Consider the following 15,311-nt stretch of genomic DNA (forward strand, 5'->3'; position numbering starts at 1 on the left):
AATAATGGCAGGGTATCGAAATATAATTTAAAATGGCCACATTACATTGAATTTGATGCAATATATTAGCGAAAGTACAGGAAAAATAAATAATACTTTTTTTTAAATAATGCAATGAAATTATTTAGGGGGGCTAAAGACATTTTTAGGGAGGCTGAAGCCTCCCTAAAATAGGCCTAATGACGCCCATGGGTGTTGCTAATCTTTGTCAACTGTGGGTTTGTTAAGCCCTTCGAGACTTTTTTTTTTTTTAATAACTCAGGGATATATAAATAAACTTGGATTGGTTTGACTTGAGGTGCTTATGTTTGGTGCACAACAGCATATGATACATTACAAGGTATAATACCAATTTTCACGTGCAAATTCGAATATTGCTTTAATTTTTGTCTTTGCTCAGGGTCTCACGCAGGAGTCAAAATTCTGCTGGCACTCGCAGCGGTCAAAAATGAAAAACAAATGGCTAAGAAGCCAAAGAAAACCAGCAAGTGGGAAGCAAGAGAGTAAGCGATCCACCGCGTGGCATCCTCGCTCTATCATTACGGGCCCCGACCACTTGTTTTCGTCGCCATGTGCCACAAAGGCCACGCCAAAAAAATCCAATTGACACTTTCACCTCGGTTCACTCTAAGCTGCACCATTACAGTTTCATGCATTGCTCTACTGTTACCTTGGTAAATGACGCTTTAACAGCTCCAAACCTCAAAAGGCACTTTGCTTCCAAAATATGCTTAGGAATTGCTATTTTCTTGAGTCTAGCTGACTGCAGTTGAACGAGAAGAATATTTGTTGCCTGAGAGCCTCAGGCGGAGTGGGGAGTGTGCAGTGCGTGTGCGTGAGAGCGCCTTCACGTGACATGTGCCATAAATCACACACCACAGTGTCCTTGCAGCGCTAACACATATCATAGAAATCAATGCAGAGGTCAAGTTGAACAGGGCGAGCCAGAGGCTGAAAACAGCACAGCAGCCAATAAAGATGACCTGCCAGCACACAAGTCAGATAAACAGCTCCCGATAAAATAACACACACACACACACACACACACACACACACACACACGAAAAGGACAAAAATATAATAGTAATAAAAATATAATACTCCTATTAATAATAAAAGAAATCATATTAACGTGTTGTTTTTTTTTTCCAGGTGGTGCTTGTGCTTCAAAAACTGCTATTTTATTGTCTCTATTTCATTCTTATTCATATATATATATATATATATATATATTTTTTTTTTCATCTTATTTAGAGGCTGTGGGTTCAAATCCGGCCCCAGCCTTCCTGTGTGGAGTCTGCAAACCTGCGTGGGTTTTCTCCTGGTGCTCTGGTTTCCTCCCACATTACCAAAACATGCATGGCAGCTTAATAGAACGCTTAAAATTGTCCGTCGGTGTGACTGTGAATATGAATATGAATGGTTATGCCCTGCGATTGGCTAGTAACCAGTGGAGGGTCGACCCCGCCTACTGCCCGACGTCAGCTAGGATAGGCTCCAGCATAGTCCGCAGCCCTCGTCAGGATAAGCGGCTCCAACTTTTTATTTGATATTCGAAACTATAATTCTGCACCATTTTCTCCACCCCACATGAAGAGAAAAAAAATCCTGGATCATCCCCTGCTATTTGTAGTCCCTTGGCACATTTTAAGTAAACTTGTATGCTGTTTACTTAGCAACAACAGAATTATCTTTGCCAATGTTTAACAATCTTTGCAATGTCCCAAGGAAAATAGGAGGTACAAAAACAAGTTCTGCAAGTAGAATGAATATAAAATTTGTATGCTTCAACTAAAAATCTAATTCTGCTTGTTTGTAACAATGTGGCTGCTTTCAAAACATGGAAGAGGAAAATAAAATACAACTAAATACTTTAGTTACAACCTTTTCAAAAGAATTTAACTTGTGGATTTGGGAGCCATATTTCCTGCATGGCAGGATGAAGTCAAGTGGGATGCTGAAAGGAATATTAAAAGGAAATTGGGACTGGTCTTGATTATCAGACTCACACAAAGAGCACACAAGTATAGCAGAGCAGCTTTCTGTGCAACTACAGAAGTTATTATAACAGTTGCAGTGCCAAAATCTCTTAGTAGCAGTCAAAATTTATTTGTGATGGCCGTACACAGGTAAACGAGTATGTGGGAAATACTGCAGCTGTACGGTTTTTACTGTGGAGCCGATCAATGATGTTATGGATTGATTGGTGAATTAAAGACATTACAGCCGATCAAAAAATGTGCTAGATTGAATAAATGCTCAAACAGCTTATCTGAAAGCCTAGGAAGCAGGCGTTCTGTGGATGTTTCATAGTGAGATTTCACACACACACACACACACACACACACACACACACACACACACACACACACACACACACACACACACACACACACAAAAAGACAAAGCTTGGCATAATCACAGCGCTTCAATCATTTATGACAGGGGATGTATAATTCAAAATGCAGCATGAAAGATTCACAAGGTGCAGTACATTGTTTAATATACTGCCCCACCTCCCCTTCTTTACACAAACACACCCACCCACCCCACACACCCACACACTCCTGCATCTTACTTGACCCAACAGCAGGGCGCTTAATCATCGCACACAACTTAAAGGGGGCCTGAGGTAAAAGGGAATCTTGTCGTAAAGGTCCTCTTTCGGTAATCTCTCTCGCAACAATTCTTTTTTATTACCCCAGTTTCCACTCCTTCCTTCTCGCCTTGTCGTGAGGATTGTTCTCACCTTGCTTTCACTTTTCAGGCCCGCTGTGTTTGTGTGAGCACCTCTCATGATCCACATTCAGAGGTGGATAAAACACTCAGAGTACAGATAGAAGTACAGATACACCAGTGCGTTAAGAGTGATCCGACATACACGTTTATCGAGATGCGAGCTGTCATTCGGCCAATTTTTTGCTTTAACTTGCAATTGCAAATTCAGTTTAACTCACTTCACAATAACCAGCTATTTAAACATAACAAAGACGTGTATTTAAAACAACATGGCTAATGAAGAAGCCCGCTTGGATTCATGCTAACAAACAATGCAAAACGCCATTTACATGCTCACAGTTAGCACCGATACCTGCGGTTTTCAAAGCAATGAATATTTGAATACAAACGGTGGAGCAACACAAGTAGATAATAGATTATAACAATACTCATATGAATACATTCCCTATCCTCAACTAAAATGACAAATATTACGTAGTAGCAAGAGAAGAAGTTGATTCTTCTTTTTTGGTGTCTACACAGTATACTACACACACAGTGTTATGGGTTACACAGGATTATCAAACGAATTAAACTTTTATATAAAGATACCATTGCAAAACTACTTGTGTAAAAGTAGAAGCACTGCCCAAAAACATACAGTATACTGCATTTTTTTAAAAACAGTTCCTATGTGTCTTAACACAAAGATTTATGAGGGCAGTGTGGGGGGGGGGGACAAAATTCTCACTTCCAAGTTTCTGAAATAAAAGGCTTAACGTGCTTGCTTTAGGCTGTTCATGTCATTTTTAGTTGATAGTGTAGTTTACTCTATAACTAACACAGAATTCAACATTGTCGATATACAGAGCAAAATGTTCCACCATATCATACTGTACAATCAAACAAGTGAGCTATCTTAATGCTAATATCATGTGAAACACCATAGATGGGCTAACAGAAACCAGCATAGATGTCTCATTAACTACAAACCTTCAAATAACTGCTCCTTTAACAAACATGGAGCAGCAATGCACATAAACAGAGACTGCAACAATACTCACAGTCCTTATAACTTAATGAATCAAATGCATTATGCCAGACAATGCATTATGGGAACCGAAAAGGATTTTTTTTTTTAACAATATATTTACAGCTGACCCCCGCTCTTCACGGGGAATAGGGAGGGACCAGGCCAATGTGCGAAGAGCAAAAATCCAAGTATAACTGGCGGCCATTGGAATGCATTAGGGGGGGAAAAATCTGCATTTATTATATATATATATATATATATATATAGTTAATTAATCACCTGATGAACGGTAATCTGTATTTTTTTCGGTCAAAAAAATAATAATTTGCATCGGTTTTAAAAAAAAAAAAAAAAATCCATATCGGTTGGACCCAACTGTACTTGATTTACACCACACTATGCCATTGATAGCCCCCATTAAATTTGGATAATTCTTAATTTCCCAGTGAATAATGCATGAATCTTAACGACCAAAACCTGACATACTGTATAGCGGAGGTCCATGAAGGCGTTCTACAATGTGTCATTCCCGTTCCAGACTCTGGCATTTTCCTATTCATGAGCAACTGAGTCCCAAAAAAACGATTCATTTTAATTCAACAGAGTGGCTCCTACATGCATGCCTATTACAGCACTTTAACTTCATTTTTACAGCCAATCAATGTGGCATGGCTTTATGGGAAGCTGTTTGAACATTGAGACAATATCCTGAATATCCAGATTAAGCTTCAGGTACTAGTATGCTCTTCGTCCGCAATAGAAGAAAGACTAGTATGCACAAGTCGAACAACTGTTTTAAGTAACATTTTCCCATTACTGCCTTCTACTACTGGATGACATATTTTACAGACTAGTAGGACAACTATGGCTTACTCGTGAGGGAAAGCTACCCACTACTTGACATCTGCCCACTTGTAGTACTACTAGTGAAGCACTAGATATTAAGTACAATTCTACTAACAATAAATAAACAAATAATAACACTAGAAATAACTAATAACACGAGTAGCATGCAACTAGTGTACAGTTCTGACTTACTAGTAACATGTAGCTGTTAAACAAGCATGCCAAAGTTGTATTACTAGTGAAGGGAAAAACGCCAACGACATGGACCTTAAGCTGGATATCAAATCAATTCTGAAATTCTGGAAAGCCCTTTGACCATTTATTTTATTTTATATGCATCTTAATGTCCATGATCCCGCTATTTGTGAAGGGATAGGAACCAGGCCACCCGCGAAGAGCGAAAACAACTGACGTCCACTGAAATGCATTGGCGGGGAAATGGGGGAGGGAGGAATTTACAATTTTAAACCGCATAAAATGTTTAAAAAACACGCTGCAAAACATTCATGATGCGTTGTCCATGAAAAAGAGAGTGGGAAAACGTTGGGGGTGAGTGTGAGAGAGATTTAAAAAAAAAAAAAAATATATATATATATATATATATATATATTCCGATCTGCCAATATGCGTATGCTGAACTGCAGGTGCCAAAACGCGAGTAAGAAAATTCACTCGTAGAATGACTGTGTTTTACCGGTAATAAATTTTCCACTATTGTATGACATTTCTGCATACATTTAAATAACTTCAGTTTATGAGTAAGGCAAAAGCATTTGAGCATTTTTGCACTTATGGTAGAGTACTGGAGGCTACTAGTGCATGACATACGCCTACTAGTTAGGCCTAGTAATGTTGTTAGTGTAGCACACTAGTTTACTAGTAAAGTTGAACGGCATTTTTGTGGGCCACAAGAAGCATCAGTACTGAAAAATAAAAAACACCACTAGAAAGTCAGCCATTCTTCAAGTGCACTGAACTTATCAATAAATGCTCAAAAGTATGTTACCACTAATACTAATAGTGACATTATAAAATCTTAAGTCAAATAAAGCACAGTTGTCCCGCCACACTTGTCCTAAATTGTCTTACTACCATGCAGACATGTCAGTGGAAAAACATTAGAAGACGTAATCATTCTACTAGTGCGTCCTATTCATTCTACTAGAGTGCTGAATACCAAAAACGCCAGAAGAAGAAGAAGAAGAACTCGACGTACCTGGGAGGCAGAAGTGTGGTGCCTTTAATCCGAACATGCCTCCGCTCTGACTAGAAGTGGGGGTCAGGTTAAAGAGCTCGTCGTTGGCAGTTAGTCATCCGCCACTGCCCCCCGTCCTCCTCTCGCTCGTGGGGTCCTGTTGGGGTGGTGAGAGGTCAGCCTCTGTCTACTCCCCTTTTACGCTGGTAGACTGAACCTGCGCAGACCCCAAAAAAGGTGGAGAACAATTGATTGGACTCCAGGTGGAGACTAGCGGCTGTGTTATCATTCCTCCCTTTCGCTGTCTGTGAGCAAACGAGAATGGATAGAGAGAAAAAGAAAGTGGCGAAGCTTCTGCCAGGCTTGCTCCTTCCTCTCCTTTTTTTCAGTCTTTGTAATCCCTTCCTTGCTACTATTCATTGAACCGCTTCTTGCTCATCCCGCTTTTTCCCCCCACTCCTGTTTCCCTTATTTTCTGAATCTATTCTGGCTTTATCCTCCTTCCTTTTGCCTCCTCGGACCCACTAGTGACTGCTTAGCTCAGCGGGCATCCAAGAGGAGGAGGAGGAAGAAAAAAGAGAGAGAGATGGAGGGGAAAAAGAGGAGGAGAATTACAAGATAGACCAGTGAGGGAGAGATGAATGAGTTTGTGTGAGTGTGGAAGGAGAGGAATGAAGCTGCCTGGTGTGTGCGTGTGCGCGTGTGGGCAAAAGAGGATGGGTGAGAGGAAGAGGAAGCGAGGCGAGCGAAAGAGGGTGTTGATGCACTTCTCATTATCAGTAGATTGGACTGGTGCCTGAGTGACAGCTGATTCATCATGGGGGAGAGTGTGTGTGTGTGTGTGTGTGTGTGCACACTCGGTCAGCCCAGCTCTCCCTCCCATCTTCTTCTTCTCCTCTTTCCTTTTCTTTCTCAACCTCCAGTCAGTGTACTGATGCTGCTTTGCACTGCATGGATGGGACCTGCAAAACCCACACAGACAGATTAGTGCGACAGTGAAATTAAAATGCTTTGTTACAATACTTAATTGGGTTTTTCAGGTAGCTGTGCTTTACTGATAGCGGTAGGTGGACTTAAGTGCCCCAACTCATTAGCAATTCATTGTGCGGGTGTGATAATATGATGAGTTGATTACACATTTACATCGTTTCACACTCATAACAGCCCCTTTGGTGACACAAACTATGCAACTTGCTCTGGCTCAGCTCCTGGACATCTGGATTTTGGCCTGTTTTATTGCTGCTTCTCCTCTTTCCTCAATGGGCAAAGTGAGGAGGATTCTAAATCGACTGAATGGGACAAGATCCGAGGAGGACTACTTCAGCAGGGGTCTACTTGAACTTCATATCATAGGATCATATCATGTATTGAATGTTTCCCCCTCGGCATCCATTGCAGCTTGGTTATCCCGGAAGTGGGAGCCTAGAATTTGTGATCTCGTCTCAAGATTACAAGTTTTTCCTTCCTTTTTCGATGGGTCATCGAGAGCAGGGGATTTTGTTGATTTTTGCTTACGTTACCCAATACTTTTGTCCACACATGTAGCAGGCCCAGTGCGTCACACAGTATATATATTTATCCACCAGTGAAAGCCAAGGTGTTATAGATAGCTCTTGAGGCTCCTCAAAATCAATCTCACTCTTTAAAAAAAGGACACAAAGAAGGCAGATAAGAGGCAGAGACGAAAATATCAAGTTGAGGAAAATGGAGGTTTGGATAGTGATGGAAAGGTTCTACGGCCAAGGGCTCAGGGCCCCTCGGAACCAACACCTTGCACTGAACCACCACCTTCGCCTTCACCTCCCCACAGAATCACCACCTCCACTATCACAGAGCAAGGAACTTTCACCTGAGATGGAAAACAGGCAGGACAGGATTGAAGACCTCTCCTGACCTTATACCATTGCCTCACACAGAGCCACCACCTCCACTTCCATCTGGCAGGGAAGTGTGAAGATCGCTTGTCAAGAAGTGTGTGTGTAAGTGTGCGTGCACATGGAGAGTACTTGCAAGCTGTACTTAACTAAATTTATAGACACTTGTGTAAAAAAATACTCTGGTAAAAGTAGAAGCAGGCCTATTGATTCAATTGCTGTACTTAAGTAAAAGTAAACAAAAAAAGTGCAAATTGTGTTTTAAACTTGCTAACCTATTTTTTTTTCATTACACAAGTACTGTATCTGTACTTCCACTTAGTACAGAGTGCAAGTGTTTTTGTTACCTCTGACAATTAAAAAAGGTTTGATAACGACAACAGCGTGTTTAAAAGACTTCCTTTGAGAATGATTTGCGTTATTTTCTTCTGTGTTAATTTCCTGTGTAGGTTTTTTTATAGCCATGAGTCCTAATACTTTTGTCCTGATGGTAGTACATAATTTGATAAGCAGTTGTGGGAGCAGTTACGACACGTTAGCCAACCACAAACTGACAACGGCGGCCCAGTGTGGAGGGAAGATAAAGCAAAGGAGGAAACGGTAAAGAGGATGAAGCGTTGGCACAGAGGAGGCAGAAGTACTTACCTCTGTACTTGAGTAGATATAGACTTGTGTTAAAAAGAAAATAAAAAAACAATCAAAGTAGAAATAAGGATTCAACTCCTTATTTAGAAAGAAAGAGCAGAATGAAAATGTACTGAAAGGAGAAAATATTTTTTCAATATCTTCTATCCATGGCTTTCTTTGCTTTGTGTGGCCAGACCAAATTTGATTGACAAGCGATCTTCAAACCACGCCATTGCTTGAGTGAAGTGACCCTCAAAAATGTCGCAGTTAAGGTATGGTAATGCCCTCGCAAGTGGGCAAAGAGAGCCACAGTCACCCATGCACTTGCCCTTGAATGAACGGAACAATTAGTTAAATGCACAAATACAATATGAGAACACTCACTTTTTTGAGGGGGCTGGAACAGATTGTCATTTCAATTGGGATTTTTTTTTTTGTTGTTTTTGCCATGAGACAGAAGTAACTTGAATTATGAGATACCACAAAATGTTGTGTAGCTGATTTTTTTGTATATTTTAACTCACAAGCACGAACTCGACTCAATTTGATCCACAACAAGCAGACCTTTGGCAAATACTGAACAATGTTTCAAGAATTACAAAGTTTAGCTTTTCAGTCTACTAGCTTAATGCTTACACTAAATAGCATCAATGATGGTGTCTGATAATCATATAGGCAACTGACTGAACACTAATGCAGCAACACATGTAGACAGACACTGTAGCAGTTCTCATATTTATATATTTATTCTCAGTGAAGAACGACTAATATAGGTGTCATACTGATGAGCTGAGAGATGGGTTAAGAGCTCTCAATTATAGTATATCCATCTCATTGATGAAATGTAGATTTCTTCCTTTTCTTTGGTATTGGAAATGATCAATATACATTATTGCACAACAAGGGGTAGGACTAGATAAGTTGTATACTTCTTCCTACTCCTTTGAACATATAACTGTGATGATGTTTGTATTACTTACCTTTATTTTCCTTTCATAATTTTTTTTTGCATTTTGTCATCTGTTATTGTATGTTTTATATATGTTCAATAAACAAACAAACAAACAAACAAACAAACAAACAAACAAACAAACATTGTCTTATGCTTCACCCAGGTGGCCAAGGTGGACACACTAGAAAGTGCAGCACAATGGTCATTCAACTGATGCAGCGTGACAAAAAAATGTTCAATAGTTTTGAATTCTATTGAATTAAAACATTACTGTATGTTTTTATAAAGTACAGGTTTGACGCTTTTCCTTATTAAAATACACATTTTTTGAGGGGAAGGATGGATTGTATTATTGGCATTTCAATGGGAATAGATGATTTGAGAGATAAGTGTTTTGATTTGCTGAGACTGGCTGGCGACCATTTCTGGGTGTAGTTTTCCTTCAGCCCAAAGTCAGCTGGGACAGGCTAGAGCAACTCCCCGCGACCCTCTTCAGGATAAGCGGTGTTGAAAATGGATGGATGATGGATGGCGTTTTGATTTGCGAGCTTGGTGACGGACTAAATGTCAAGTTGCCGCACTGCGCTTTCTAGAGACCTCTGAACTCCAGTGTGTGGGTCACGCTCTGCTGCAGCGAGGTCAAAAGAGGAACAGGAGGAACAGGAGGCGCAACGGCGCAATGTGCGATGATTATGGACAACAGCCAATAATGAGCCAGCACCCCTGACCCCATCGCTGTGGAAACAACAGGGAAGGCCTGTCACCGAGGGAGTTGTATAAGTCAATCTATCCCGAGCATGAGGAGGGGGAGAAGAGAGCCTCATGATGAGGTCAATAAAACCTTTAAATCATTTCTCCCCTTCAAGGGGGAGCTTTTCTCCCGCCTTCAAAACAGACGCCGTCACAGACTTGTGAAGCCGTCTTCCCCCCCCCCCCCGCTCCTCCTCCCCCTCACTTCCTTGGCTCTCTATCACTAGCCTGTCAGATGCACGCTGTGGCAGAATAAGAAACGACACCCCGGTCCCTGCAGTAACCAGGGCTGCCATCAGCACTTAAACATTTCTACCGCCCCTGCCACCACCCTCCCTACTATTTCCTTTCTGTCGCTCGCCAACCGCTGACAGGCGACCACAGAGCGATGACAAACACAAGCAGCCAAATGATGAAGAAAAGACAAAGCCCTGCATCCTCCTCTACTTTCCCCCTTTATGTATTTGCTACCCCCACACACACTCGTTGAAGCCCGTTGGCCCCCCGAGTTAGCGAGCGAACATCATTACCTCGGCAGTCACTCTTGTGCCATTGGTGTATCCCTGTTAGTAAATATATTTGTCATTCCCAATGTCAGCGCAGCAGACATTAAAAGAGGCGGCGCACAGTAAGGAAAGAAGATTAAAAGATGCAGGGGGAGGAGAAAGGAACGGAGGGAGAGAGATTGGGAAAGGCGGGGGTGGGGAGGTAGTGATACTGCATTATATCAAAAATAATTGTCAGAAGAGGTCATTATGCATATATTTTATAGAAACACCAATCTTTCTCATCATCCTCCCGTCTCCTGCATAGCGAGACATTTAATTAGACACTGATGGGTTCAGAAAAACGGGAGGTGAAAAAGTAGGTAAAAACCAACGTGAAAGTGGATACACAACAGTGTTACACTCACGTCAAAACATGGGGCAGAAATGCCGTCACAGACACATAACACCCTTAACAATTTTACTTATGGAGGTTTGGATGGCCGTGATGTCTTATTGTTGCTCATGTGTGCACACGTTTAAATGAAGGCAGGACGTAAACAAAAAAAGAATGAAACACTGACTCAATCTAGCAAGTGGTCCTTAGTCTAGTGGTATTGTATATGGTTGTTAGTAATATATTATTGATATTGTATATCAGCGCTGGGATGACATGCACCGTCACACTGTACATCTTCCTGCTCCTTTTCCAACATGAACATTGCAGATGTAGCTTGCGGTGTGCTTCTCTTGTCCTTTTCAAAGCTTTAGACGGATTGATGGGTGGGTTTTGAGATGACGGATGCTGGACGGAGGGATAGATGGACCAATGCACGGATTGGTGATAGTTTAAGATATGAGGGCAGACAGACAGATCCATGGGTGGATGAATCAACAGATAGGACAGATGGCTGGATAAAATGATTTTCTTTGTCATCTCAATTCCTGAAAATAACTTTCAAAGACACAATGGTCCATCCATTCATTCGATAGCATTCGTTCTCTGAAAGATCAGAGGGAAGCTAACCCCCTGCCTGAACTGATTAAAACATGTCCCAACACTTTTGTCCCCACGTAGAGCAGGCCCGGTACATGCCTGCATTGATCCAGTCGTGACAAACGGGGGTGTTACAGATATGGAGGCTCTTCACAGTCAATCGATTGATATATATTTGAGGCATGAAGAAAATCTAGTGGCACCTTGACATACAATCTGCGACCAAGCTAGTTTACCAGTAAATCAAATGACTCCATCAGTCAATCGAATGATTTTTTTTCCCCATCTTCATTCCTAAATTGCCATCATCATGGCAGACACAGCTGAGTTTTGAACTTCTCTCAGCACAATTCCGCCACTCCGGCCTTATAACCACAGGAGCCCACCCCTGACCTCCTCTGAGCCGGCCGCGTGACCTTTAAATACATGTCTGTCTCTCTGGATGACTTGTGATCTCCATGGACCATAAATCACTTAGATGGAAGACATTCCTACTTGTGTCTTGTTAAAAAATTATTCCACGCATTTATGATGTTTCCTCACTACAAATCACAGCAGGCTTTTGATTTTGCAGAGGCATTTATGGATCACTGTTGGTGCCCCCATTATTATATTATCCCCAATGTTTAAGCAATCATTTTTTATGGTTCTTACAGAGTACAGACAAACCCATACTTAGCTGAATTCCAGGAATATTTGTCGTCACACAGAGTACAGAGAATACAGTATATGCCTGTTAGCATTGTTGTATGCTCTGTTTGTATTTGTTGTTCCTTAGTTGTGTCTGAAAGTACCGGTAGCAGTTGTTTGAAGGTTTAGAACTACTGTAAAACCATGCGATAATCTGTTAGCCCAGCTAAAGCGTTTTGCATTGTGTATGTTAGAGTTAAGCAGGCTGGCTTGATTTGGTTGAACATATTGGGGATGTGCGAAGTTAATTCTTGGAGGTTTTACATTTCAATTTTAAAGTAAACTTCAACTCCAGGTGACAAATAAACAGCTTGACGCAAGCGCGCTTTGGGTTTTATTTGGAGAACTGTGTCAGAGAGTCTCCTATTCTTTTCCTCAAAGTGATATATGATTGTAGAGCATTTCTTGACAGTAAGTGAGAATAGGTGTGAAGCAATACTTGAAGCAGATTTTAATGAGTTAGAGTTTGATTTATCATGTTTAAATATGTTTAAAGTGTGGAATGGGGCAAACATATTCAATAATGTTTTTTTATATGGTCGCTTTGTAATGGAATGGATTACAGTCGACTTCCACTATTCACAGGTGATAGGGACCGGCCTGCTCTGCGAATATCAAAAACCCACCTGTGATTGATGTCGAATTAACAGCGTTCAAGAAACGCTGATAAATATTCAATATACCTGTATGTTCTTCACGAACAACAAGGACAAAATTGGGTGGAAAAAAAATCCCTAGGAAATAAATAAATGTATATATAAAAACACGTAATTTTTTTTTTACACTGCGCATATGTGGACCTACGGATACCAAAGTTTACATACAGTATGTGCGAGTCTGTCAGATCATTAAGCTTTGTGGCATCAAGTTGAAGCGGATGGAAATTGGGAAATAATTTCTTTATAAAGAAATAACTATACTATTTTTCCCCCCATCTATTTCCATGCTCTTGATCATCACGCACATAGACCCACATTACCTGAGGGGGGTCTCAGCTAGTACTCACCCCATCCCCCACCTCCTCCCTCCCCATACAAGCCTTCACCCCACATGCTCATCTCAATTAATCACCTAGCAAAACAGATGTCAGGAACAAAGTAAGGATCTGCAGGCCTGTGGCATAAAAAGGGAGGGGGATGAGATAGGAGTAGGGGGACATGGTGGGGTGGTGGTGATAGAAGAGGGAGGAAGGATGAATTGAGGGGGAGAGAGGAGATGGAAGGAACTAGAAGGTGAGGGATAGAGAGGAGGTGAAGGGATGGGTGGAAGTTAGAGGCAGGATTGCAGAAAGAAAGAGAGAGAGAGAGAGAGAGAGAGAGAGAGAGAGAGAGAGAGAGAGAGAGAGAGATAGTTGACGGACAGAGGTAGAATAGGAAGGAGAAAAAGGAGAGGTAATGAAAGATGGCTGGAAGAAGAGGCGCAAATGTCATGTAACCATGTAATCACTATTCTTGATATCCAACGTATTTGTACATTCTTTGTCCACTAGTCAGACAATTCAGGGCACTGGAAAAATGAATGTGTCTTACTAGCAACTTTTTTTTTGACTACCAATGCCACTTTTGGCCTTCTAGTATGACTTATGCTGATTATGACATCCATCTTCTAGTAGGTTCTTCGTTCTCACAAACTCAACTTTGGCATACAAGTAGGACAACCACGTTTTACGAGTGAGACAAAACAGTGCACCAGTTGACATCTGCAAGCTAATAGTACTCCTTACTTTTCTAGATTTTAACAAGTACAACTTGAGAATTTCACAAGTAGTAATAGAAGCATGTATATCCTGTTGTGTTCCGGAAAAAATCCGGATCGGGGTGGATACCACAAACGTAGACAAGATCTTTGCATAAAAAGGTGCATTTACAAAAAGCGCAAGACAGACAAAGTACAACAAATGAAGCTGAATAACCAATAACTAGGGATACGAGACAAACCAAAAACACTTGCAAGAGGCAAGGATAAATATAAACGCAAATTGCTTGTCATGAAAAAGACAAGAAAACCTCAAACACGTATAATACAAAACCGAGGCTAGGAGTAACAACAAAGGACTACTTACGATGAACTGTGAAAAGACGTGGCGAGACAAATACGTTGCAAGAACAAGGGAACATCTAGAGAATTCAACACTTGGGGACGGGACCATGAGCAAGGGGAATAATCCGACAGCCAGTTGTCGGTGAAGCACGGCTTTTGGAGGCAGTTGGCAACGACGCAAGATTAGCGTCAGGTGCGGCTCATGAGGGAACGTCCACACTCCCGCTGGAGACTGAAAAAAAATAAAACAGGACAGGATCATGACATTTCCAGATGAAGGTCATACTAGTCGGCCAAAAGTGGCGCTAGTATTGGAAAAAGTACTGGTAGTGATGTTATTAAATTCTACTAGTACATCTAGCGCCTTTCTGGCAGTACTCGTATGTACAGTTTAAGCTCATTCTGGGTGGCCAAAAGTGGCACCAGTGCTGGAAAAAAAAATAAAAGCATCAATAGTGACATCAAAAAAAATTCTACTCATCTAGTGCTTCACCAGTAGTGTGTAGACTACTGTGCAGTTGTGGCAATAAGGCAATAGTGGAAAAACATTACTAGTAAGACACTCATATTACTAGTGTGATGAACTATTTCAATATAAGCACATGGTCTTGAATCTGAATCTCACTGATAACCTAGACATTGTGCACATATTGACATCTGTGCGCTACCAATGCCACTAGTAGCACACTAGATATTCCCAAGTAAACATTTGAATGTCACTACGAACACTAGTATGTTTTCCACTCCTAGTACCACTTTTGGTCTACTAGTACAACCTTAAGATGGATATAAATGCTACTAGTACCACTAGTGACATTCTCAAATTCTACTATTAACATCTGGCACTTGACTAGTCGTAATATTAGTGCAGTTTTATTTTATCGGTAACATGTACTTATCCTACTGGTACAGTATGCCAAACTTGTCCTATTACTGATAAGAAAAAGTGCAGTAATAAGTGGATCTTATATATAGCTTCAGGTCTTCCTAGTAGGCCAAAAAGTAGTGGGAAAACCATTTTCTTCTATCAGTTGTTCTGCTGGAGCCCTGACTTGTCCTACTAGTGAAGACAAACAACATTCACAGTAGATGCACTTCAAGCTG

At 41.0% G+C, this 15,311-nt stretch overlaps 1 protein-coding gene across 2 annotated transcripts in view; it reads right to left on the reverse strand.

The window, feature by feature from the left end:
- The window catches only part of LOC109526760 (genetic suppressor element 1-like), a 62,351-nt gene that overhangs the window by 41,963 nt on the left and 5,077 nt on the right, over window positions 1-15,311 (reverse strand). The window contains exons 2-3 of one of the 2 annotated variants that reach the window (XM_019888235.1): window positions 6,650-6,754; window positions 5,814-6,009 (exon numbers count right to left, since the gene is read on the reverse strand). In XM_019888235.1, the coding sequence (XP_019743794.1) occupies window positions 5,814-5,850 (37 nt within the window). In that variant the 5' untranslated portion in view covers window positions 5,851-6,009; window positions 6,650-6,754. Of the gene's footprint in view, window positions 1-5,813; window positions 6,516-6,649; window positions 6,755-15,311 lie in introns of those variants that run through there. The other variant, XM_019888234.1, reaches the window with a different exon arrangement.

Source organism: Hippocampus comes, unplaced genomic scaffold (genome assembly GCF_001891065.2).
Source record: "Hippocampus comes isolate QL1 unplaced genomic scaffold, H_comes_QL1_v1.1 scaffold112, whole genome shotgun sequence".
Classification (NCBI taxonomy): Eukaryota; Metazoa; Chordata; class Actinopteri; order Syngnathiformes; family Syngnathidae; genus Hippocampus; species Hippocampus comes.